Source organism: Gallus gallus, chromosome 17 (genome assembly GCF_016699485.2).
Source record: "Gallus gallus isolate bGalGal1 chromosome 17, bGalGal1.mat.broiler.GRCg7b, whole genome shotgun sequence".
NCBI classification, from domain to species: domain Eukaryota; kingdom Metazoa; phylum Chordata; class Aves; order Galliformes; family Phasianidae; genus Gallus; species Gallus gallus.
In genome coordinates this window covers 10,161,077-10,171,512 of record NC_052548.1, presented here as the reverse complement: position 1 = coordinate 10,171,512, position 10,436 = coordinate 10,161,077, and the positions used below count along the sequence as shown (strand labels likewise).

Genomic DNA, 10,436 nt, shown 5'->3' with positions numbered 1-10,436 from the left:
AGCGCCGCCGGCCGCTACGCGTGCGCAGTGTGCCCGGCCCGGCCCCGCCCCCAGCCCGCCCCGGGCCGCGCTCCCGCGCGCAGTGGAAGAGGCGGCACACCGGGTGATGGCAGCAGCGAGCAGGCCGTGCGTCGTGCGTTTATTGTCATTGCCAGTACAAATCAGTGGTAACGAAGGTGTTCGTCGCGGAATGGAGTAGTACCGATTCTCACTTCCATCTCAGCTTTCGCTTTCCCCGACAATCCCAGCAGCAATACAAACACACTTCTTTCCTCCCACAGACACCAACAACATGGGCAGAGAACTCTCTGGCATTACATTGCTTTGGCAATTTACAGATCCTTTGCAAAAAAAGGCTATTTGCTCCAAAACTTTTATTCATATATCTCTCTCTATTTTAAGTAAAATATCTGTTTTTACCAAAATACGATATACAGGCACATGGCTGTCAAATAACTTTAAACTAATTCATTATAAAATTACTTTTGGTACCAAAAGGGCTGATTTCTCTGAGGCAAACGCTCCCGCAGCAGTGCAGTTCCAGCCCCGCTCCCCTGCATGGCTGCGGGCACAGCACCTCCTGCCCCGGGGCCCTGCGGGCAGAACCAGCCCCAGCAAAGCCCCGGCGGGGAAGCGATGACCAACACGTGCCAAAGGAGACCTGCAGCGCCAGCGGGGCCGACAGTAAGAACGGGCCTTTATCCTCGAGCAAACAGCTGCTGCTACATCTGGCAAAGCTTGAGGCTCCAGGGCTCCTTTGGGCCAGGGAGCAGCAGCTGCAGTCTGCTCTCAGTGTGAAACCAGGAGCTCCAAGAGCAAAACATCTCTGCGTGCATCTCTGCGTCCATCAGTGTGCCAACAGGAAAGCAGAGACACTCTCCGATATTCCAAATGATCCAATTCGGAAATCTTAAACTAAATCTCTTTTGTTTTGGCAGAGGAATGGTTTGGAGTAAGAAAACCAAAAGAATAACTTAAAAAGAATTGTCTGATGTATTCCTTCTGTTCTAGTTGCAGACATCTGAATCTTCAAAGCACGTGCGATAGATTTGGTCATAGAAACAGAATTGCTCTAGAGTCAAAGATACCAGAAAATGTCAGAGAGCCATCTCAGCAATATGGAACCTCTCCACTTTGCAGACTTCTGCCCTGCCCTCCGCACCAACACCCCTCACACAAGCTGACGGCGCTGCTAGGCAAAGTCACCAAAGGACGTGAACAGCGTTCAGTCTGTGGAACTCCCTCAGCCACAGAACAGCAGCAGCCATCACAGATCAGCTGCTGACATCTGAGCAGCCACTTGGTCTGGAAAGGGCAGGACTAACTGAGGGCTCTGCTACTGCCATCATTTGTGACCTGTAATACGAACACCTACTGAAGAATCTAACACAGATAAAGCTGTTACAAAAGAAGCCTCAAGACAAAACAAAACAAAACAAAAAAACCCAAAACAAAACGAAAAACAAGTTGTTCAGACGGATTCCAAGCTTTTTAACTTTTATGAAAAAGCAGACTTCAGGCATAGCACGGAGTTACAGTGTAAAGATGAAGGCAGAGCAGGGGAGGCACTTCACAACAGCATGCCTGCGGATGAGCAATAGACACTTTCGTTCTTAGAGGAGCTGCCTGACCAGAACTACTCACATCGTACCTTATGAAGATGATTATCTGAAGCCTAATTCCCCATCTCCATCTATTTCCTGTGATCCTTAAAAGATATCTCTGCACATCTCCCTATGGAATAGTCTCGAAAGCTTTAGTAAGTCATATCCTAATAGATACTGTTTGATAAACTACCCAAACAGTCCTGAAACTTCTCAAGAAAGCACTCCAGGGAGCAACTCCGGTTTGCAAAGCTCACAGAGCTAGTGCTCCATTTAGTTGTGCATGAAGAAAATGAGACATCACATCCCAGGAGTAGTTAGAAACACAGCTGTAAAGATTCATTACCCTCTCTTCCCTTCCCACTGTTATTTTGACAAGTCAAAAAGGTGAAAAAAGAGACGGCAACAGCACTAACCATGGCTAAGGTGTTCTGAACAGAGGGGTAGGAATTGAGGTGCCTCCTCTGAAAGTAGGATTAATTCAAACATATTCCATGCAGAGGAAATAGGGGGCTAGGCAGAAGCAGTCCAATACACAGACATCCAGTACAGTTCACATTTTCCTCTCATAGTACATAACATACAGAATTTACTGTTGCCTGGTGATGGCAAGTCTTCTCCATTAACATGAGCAAAGGGTGAGCAAGACAAGAGGGAAGGCATTAGGCCTGAGAAGATAGGGATCTGTTCTCTTCTCACTCAAAAATGGTTCAGTCTTCCCCTCGCTTCCAGTGAGGACTGCTAAATACACAAACCAAAGTTTTCTTCAGTACATACAAGCATACACAGAGAAGGTACCTATGACAATAGCACACGGCACACAGTAGCACAACTTTAGAATGACTCAGTAAGTTCAAACAAGACAAGCGTTTACTTGAAGAGAAAATATCAGTTTTCATCTTGAAAGCAGTTGCTTTGGGTCAGAAGGGAGGGGGCTGGCTCAAAATCCAAGACCAGATACTTATCCATCTACAGCTAGAGCAGACAGAAGGTATCAGCCTTTTTCTTTGCAAGGTACACTTTTGCACTCTTACTAACACAACAGGACTGAAATCTTTATCTTTGAATACCCGTCAGCAGCAATCCTTCTGAACCAAAGGTCAGAAGGTAAGAGGCAAATGAGGGACTGCCAGGAGGAATTTTTGACTTGGACAGTCATTGCTGCTAAGAAATTCAACTTCTGAACTAATTTTCAAAGCCTCACATTCTCCTGCTATATTCTAGCATCTGCAGCTTTTTTGTTTGTTTTGTTTTTTAAAGGTCTTTTCTTAGGGCTGCACAGTGGATTAGAAACTTCTAAGATCACAAGCAAAGACTCCTTACTTCAGCCCAGCTAAAATGAAGACTGTGTCTGCCAAGGCTTTCCCATTCAGTTCACAAACAACTTCCCACAGAAGTTCACCAGCTCACGCTAATGGAACCATCACTCCTATCCTTAGAATTAGCATACTGTCATCCAGATACATGGAATCAAAATGAGAACAGCTCCATCAAAGCAAACACTAAAGCAAAACGAAAGTATCTGATTGGAAGGCAGTGAGCTTGGGAAATCTGAATCTGCCTCTCCTGTAAGCTGAATGTGGCCAAAGGAGGAACAGCAGGCAGGGTAGCAGAAAATCCCTCTCTCTCCCTTGCTGCTGCATTAAAGGTTTTCTACTATCTTTAGCTTCCACATAGAATCCCACATTTTAAAAACTGGAGACCTCCTACAAGAAGGAAAGGCAGATCATCTTCTTCACAGTTCAGGATCTATGAATCTAATCACTGTAACAAATACAGGAGTACTCATTCCCCCTGGCTAACCGAGGCCTCTTGTATCTGAAATCACTTCTGAATTACTTCAAGGACCAACTGCAAGTCCCTGAAAACAGATTATTACAACAGCAGAAGAGCCATAACTTTTATGACAACCACAAATGACCTGGAATACTTTGGGGAATGCACCCAGAATGGCGTATGTGTGTATATATAAATTTTGTATATAGACATTGTACTGTTTCATACTTTTTAATACATATACAAGTACCTATACATATATACATATTTACAATTTACACCAGCCAGTAGATGTATGCGTATTGTACATATACACACAAACGCCTAGAATACACATGCACACACACAAACACACACTCTTTAAAATAAACTCCACGTCCCATGTAACAAAGTCCTGCCATAGTCCAAAGAACAGCACCAAGTGGTGGGGGGCCCAACACAACAGCTTCAAGACTGCTTAGAACAAACACTACTTCTTTAAAAAAAAAAAAAATCTATGTTTTTTTTCCACTTGAGAAATTAAAGAATGGGTGGCATCAGCTGCATCCCAGATAGAGAGGACCTTCACAGCAACTTCCTACCTTCACTCCAGCAATTCCTGATGTGCCAAACCGTGCTATCCACAGCTGAATGAAGGCTCATCAGTGCTGAACTGCTGCCCTCCACTACTCCAGCTGAGTAGATCATACCTTGTATAACAACACTTGCAAACAGGTATACTGTGATAACTATGGTAGTCACCAAATTTTGCATTTTTTTCCCCCCAACAGAAACATAGATATGGCTGAAGTTCAACATAAAAACACTGATCATATTCATTCTTTCACTGCCTTTCTAGTACATGGAACAGTGAACATAAACTCCTTTAATTAAAATATTTTCATTTCCTTCCCCCTGCTCAAATCTTTACTGCCAGGAGTTACAAGAGGTCCTTCTAGCTCTGCAAAGAAGGCAGTACAGTCTAAATGAGTCAGGCAAGCACTTTTCTCCAGTAAGAGCCTTTGCAGATGCCACTGTACTCCTTAAGATCCCTAGACTGAGGGAGACTCCAGGGCTACCAAACACAACTACAACCTCTCCGTTTTTGTTTGTTTGTTCTTCTGGCAGTACCCACATTGTTTAACCCATGAGAGGAGCACTGGCATCTCTCCCTTGGGGTTGGTCTGATAAATGGGGAATAAGAAGGGCTTGTATTCAGCACTTTATGGGGCATTCTTTCAACTCCAGTCAGGGAATGGTAACACTGTGGGAGCCATACATTTCATCTACACAAAGAAAGGAGGATAACACCTGCCGAAAATTAAAGAATATCTGATTAGTGGGTCAAAATGAAGAATGCCATCTCCTAGAAAATTGTGGCAGCAACAAAAATGGCAAGATGATCCTTATTACAGTGAGAGAGGGGTGCCAGCTTTCTTAGTTTTTAATTCACTACTCTGCTAACCACATATCCCATCAGACAGAGGGGAAATTGTGTCCTTGGTCAGCAGTTCAGAGTTAATACATGACACTGCTTTGTCAAATCTGTAGGGAGCATTAACTTTCTTTACAACCTCATTTCAAACTCACTGTCTCCAAATGCAACTTAATCTTCCAGAGTTTTGTCTACTTACTTGCCTAAGACTGAAAAAATATATTGGTTATGAAGGACTTTGTTTTATTGCTATTGTCCGTTTGCACTGTGTGGTTCCATCTTTATCATTTCAAATCCAGACTCTTTGGGGACAAAATATCATTTTTCTATTGATTTTTTCCAATTTCTTAAAATTGTATAAAAATAAAGGATTTCCACAAATGTGGGATAAAGGTAACCAATAATACTTCTATGCTTAGGATCAGCTGTTGGAAATGTGGTTGACAGCCACAAGACCAGAAATAAACCTCTAGCAATTCTTTAGTTTAACATTTAAAAGACATGAAAACTTCTTATAAAATTGACCCCCCCATACAGAATGGAACAGCTAACCTAACAGCTGTTTATTATTACTTTTTAAAATAATGGTCCTAAGTTTAAAAATAAAATCAAGTACTTCCTTTTATGATTTTCACATTAGAAAACTGCACCATTCAAAATCTGTGGCCAGGGAAACCCCTTTGCAGTAAGACAGTTTTTCTTAATAGTCGTCAAGAGTGTTTTCCAGGAAAACATTTCTAACATCCAGTATGGAAGCCAGCTCCAAAATGTGCTTTTGGAGGTGAGGGTTCTCCACCGTTTCATCTCTTGGCAGCTGAGGATAAGACTCTGGATAATTTCGTGTTTCCTGCTAGATGACAGTGAAAACAAAAAGAATCAGACATTCATTTATTTTTACAGCTTTTCAGAAGAAGACTGCAAAAGGCCAGTTTCACATAAGAGATAACCCAATCTGTTTAGCCTGCCAGAGAAAGAAAAGATTCTATCAGAAATGACGCCACTTCCAGTTTTCCATTAACTCAGTGGCACTACAAATGCTCATTCATCTAAGATGGTTAAATCATATGTTCACAAAAGCTTTGCCAAATAAAATAAAAATGATGATTAAAAAAAAAAAAAAACCATCCAACCACTTGACCTATACTTACCTAATAGGCCAGAGTTTATTTCTTGAAATTGTAGACATTTAAGCATCTCCACTGGGAGATTCATCTCATCCTAAAACAAATCCTAAGACACCAAGGACTAACCCATCCCTACTCACAGATGACGTATTTTTCTCTGATATCCAGGAAGCGTAGTAGCTAACTTCAGTTTGGAAAGCTACTATAGATATCTATATCTGTAGTTACATGAGATGAATACTGTACACTTCCTGTGTTTTGACTTACTTTTTTTTCTTCTGTAGTCCTTAAAAATAGAGTAGGCAGCTGATGTGCCAACAGGCAGAAATATAGGATGGTGCAGATCCAGAAGCAGGATTTCATTGTTGGTACAGTATTAACCAGCAGGGAGGGAAAATACCACCTTCCTGCTTAGTTTATTCATTTAAACCTCAAACACCTTTCAAACTCCAATCCGTCTTAGAATATACTCTAGCAATGAAGTTCCACTCCTTCCTACTTCCCTCGTATTCTTGTTCTACACCTTTTTAGCTGTGTAGATTAATAGTTCTGCACTATCAGAAGGAATTTTTTCTACCAGACAAAGCTATTTAGAGTGAATCAGAGTATCTGTTACTTACATAGAAGATTAAGAATGAAGCAAGACAAAGGCTTCATGTCTTTGGAGAGGTACAAAGACACAGAGTCAATACAAGCTAAAGGCATTAGCACGTGAAATGTGTTTAGCCATTAGACCCTTCCATCCTGCAGTTCTACATGCGCTCAACTCTTGTTCTCACAAAGGGACAGATATCTCTGCATACCCGGAAAATTTTGTGCATCCTCATAGTAGCTGAACAGAAGATAAATCTCGTTAGAAGCAAACGAAGAAATTCATCCCCAAAAAACTGAAGAAATGATTGATCTATAAAAAAAAAAAAGGCAACAAATAGAATCAATTCAGAAAGGCTTTAAAAGTAAGACCTGGAGAAGCCACAAATACGTGTGCCGCCTCCTCCTCCCCCCCCCCCCCCTCTCCCCCCCCCATTCACTACTCTGTCCCTTGGGAAGGCTGAGCAAGAGAAAACAGCATCTCCTGAAGTAGCACACGAGGTCTCCATGGTAAGTCTGTGGGCACGTACCTATGGAGCGGGAGTGGGTCAGCAGCTGCGCAATATCTCGATTGATTTTTCTGAGGTAATCTTGACACTTCTCCCACAGTCCTCTGCGCATGCTTGATAATCCAGAGACAAATAGGAATGCCATTAAAGGATTGTTCAGAAAGAGTGTGAAGAGGCTACCCCGCTGAGACTGATCTAAAAATCAATAGACAAAGAGATACATTTGGCAGATGAAACAGAAAAGTTGTCCTTGCCTCAGAATGAAGCTGCTCACCCACTAAAATCTCTAACAGCAGAGTTTGTGTTAGTTGTACATACTTCTGTGGCCTATCTGTTCAAGGTAATGCACATGAGCACAGTGCAGAGACATCTTAACAGACCCTAACTGAGCCCCAGTGCCAGCCTCTGTACTGTACTCCAGTGCACACTGTACTACACCCTCACAACTACAGCAAGACATTCCCGACTCATCAGTGAATGTCACACAAGCATCCAGTATTTGATAAAGAGTTCAGCTTTATTTTTTAGAGTCTCTGTTTAAATTGGATTAATTATTACAGCACTTACTTTCTACTTAAGTTTCAGGTAATTAGCAGGACTAGTTCTCAAACTAATGAAAAGTGTCTCCTTCTTGCACATTTGCTCATGATGCTTGCATAACACTTCTCTACACGGCTTAAGCTAGATCTTTATACTTGTCTTTGTGATGAACAGTAACCTTAATATGGCAAATTCCAATAAGGAAATTTTGAATAGAATCATAGAATGCTTAGAGTTAGAAGGAACCTCTGAAGGCCATCTAGTCCGACTCCCCTGCAATAAACAGGGACACCACAGCTAGATCAGGTTGCCCAGGGCCTTATCCAGCCTCACCTTTAAAGTCTCCAGGGACGAAGCATCCACCACATCACTGGGCAACCTGTTCCAGTGCCTTACCACCCTCACTGTAAAAGATCTTTTCCTTATATCTAACCTCTTTGAGCTTGAAACCATTTCTACTTGTTCTATCACCTCAGACCCTGCTGAAGAGTCTGTCCCCTTCTTTCCTGTAGAAGAATAGTTATTACTTTATCATAATCACAAAGACAGAAAAGTGATGTTTCTTTGCCTGTTCCTGCTATGGACCCACCTTCTCAGACAATGCAAATCCAAGTTTTCCTAAAGTTACCCTCCAAATTAGAACCAGATCTGAGAGGATTTTACTCCAGATTCGGCATTTAAAAGCTGACACCTAAATGCATTCTGCTGACCTTTGGGTACTAATAAATCTATACCAAGTGCTAATAATAACAGCAATAATAAAAATAAAATAACAAGAATCCCAGCACTGTGCTAGATAATACCATACTATACATACCCTGTAACGCTTTTGGATATGCTGTTGGAGAAAGCAAGCACACCAATGGTTGTCCAAATAAGTTTGTGAAATTCTGTAACAGATAAGAATTTTGAAGTATTGATTGTCACTCTGCTTTTGAATATTGAACAGGTTAAGGGTACAAAGAATACTCATGACAGAGAACACGCTACTGTCACACAGTTAAGATTAGCTGTAAAACTGACAAACTGACTTACTCCTAGCTCATAGTACAGAAGAGATAAAAACCCATTACATTTTTAAGGCTGCTTATTCCTCTCATTTCACTGCCACTGATAGTAGACACTAATTTCATGGAAATATGGCTTTCAGTTGTAGGCAAAACAAACAAGTAAACAAACAAGAAGGATGTCCTGCAATAGAAATGAAAGCCAATGGCATTAATGTCAAAATAGATCTAGTGTCTCTCCTCAATACCAATGGAATTATCCCATTAAAGTGCTTTTTTAATGCTTTTCTTTCTAGCAGGAGAACTATGGCTGATGAAACAGAAGAGCCCAATGGAGAAAAGTTTTAAAATCTGTTCACTTTAAAACAAGTAGGTTAAAACCTTAACATCTGCTGTATTGAAGCCACATTGTAAAACGTCCATTTAACAGACCTTCTACCAACGTTTTAAGGATTGCATCTTGTTGCACACAAATTCCTCCTGAAACCTTAAAAGAAGTCTCTCTTGTTTCACTACCATCTACCTGGTAATAATCTTATTACGTATCTAATCTAATCAGTACAGGTATACTGATTGGTTATAATGATTACCACGAAAGAAATCCACAATGAACTTCCCCACATTACCTGTCATCTTTCTTGTCAGCAACAGCTTTCTTAAAACTGCAGGCTTGCAAAGCCAGAAAAAGTGTAAACAATTATGTCTACATCCTTCCCTACGCACCCAGAGCTTGAGCGCAACAGACACCTCTGCAGATTATATTCTTAAAATTGGCAGGTTCTGAATGTCAAGTCTAAATCACCAGAAGTATTTGCTTGTGCAAAATCATTAAAAAGCTCATTTTTTTAATTCTTTCTGGTTTCTGCATAATTCACTTGTAACATTCCCTTCCAGGCAGTGTATTTCAATTAAATTAGTTTCACAGAATTAATTTCATCCAAGTCTGCTAAAGATAATAATCCAGTCCAAAAATAAAAAAATAAAAAAAATTACTACCAATATCTGACAGAGTGCTCACTAGTGCTAAAAATCCCTTTATTTCAACAAGATCCTGAAGGAGATTTGTAATGCCAGATATTAAGGTTCAGTCTCTAATGAAGAAACAAAAACTACTACCATGAAGACAGTATCTGCAGCCAGCTCAGTGCTTAGTAATTGTGAATGATAAACAAACATTTTAAAATTCAGAAGGAGTCACTACAGACATTGCCAGTTTGAATGAATAGGCGTTGGCAGGTCACACATTCTCAATTAACATGTGTGCTTAGTATTCATGAGCAGATTCACATGTTGAATTCAATCTTCTATCACTCAGTTAGAGGCCAATGCAGATTTCTCACATGTTCCCTCAATAAAACTAATATTGCTATTAAACATTGCCTACAGCTATAAAGTAAAACCAAGGGTCAGTCACACATCTCAAGAAGGGCGTTATTCCTTGACAGCATCTGTGAACATTTTGGATTATAGATGTCCCAGGTGGTTAGGTCAATACAACTACTAAGTCCTACAATGGGAAAAACTACCCAGCCTACTCTAACACAAAAGTCTTTGTAAGATGGCTGCTTCTACCAGCTGCTACATCTAAACTATGGATCCAGGAGAATGCAAGTCTCAAGATTCCGGGCACCTGTCTCAGCTCTCGTCCAGACACAACTGCCAACCACAGCCCAAGTGAATACCAGGATTCACTCCACCACCTTAGCTCCTGAATTCCACAGGGAAGAGTTATCTGCAAGCACACACCAAAGGAAAAGGAGCAGGTAACAGCCATGGCTTAGGGGAGGACCACACAGTGCACCAGAAAAAACAGCCCTGCAGAATGAATGCTGACAGCAGTTCTAGATAAGGAAATGCCCTGCCTTTCAGTG

The 10,436-nt window shown here is 41.2% G+C and overlaps 1 protein-coding gene across 9 annotated transcripts in view; it reads right to left on the bottom strand.

The window, feature by feature from the left end:
- Nucleotides 1-104: 104 nt before the first annotated feature.
- Nucleotides 105-10,436, bottom strand: part of SCAI (suppressor of cancer cell invasion) — a 36,631-nt gene continuing 26,299 nt past the window's right edge. For 7 of the 9 annotated variants that reach the window (XM_046901839.1, XM_046901840.1, XM_046901841.1 and 4 more), the window contains 4 exons: nucleotides 8,376-8,448; nucleotides 7,040-7,213; nucleotides 6,722-6,822; nucleotides 105-5,644 (listed from right to left, as the gene is read on the bottom strand). In XM_046901839.1, coding sequence (XP_046757795.1) covers nucleotides 5,495-5,644; nucleotides 6,722-6,822; nucleotides 7,040-7,213; nucleotides 8,376-8,448 — 498 coding nt within the window. In that variant the 3' untranslated portion in view covers nucleotides 105-5,494. Of the gene's footprint in view, nucleotides 5,756-6,721; nucleotides 6,823-7,039; nucleotides 7,214-8,375; nucleotides 8,449-10,436 lie in introns of all 9 variants that reach the window. The other 2 variants (XM_046901842.1, XM_015279845.3) reach the window with 2 other exon arrangements.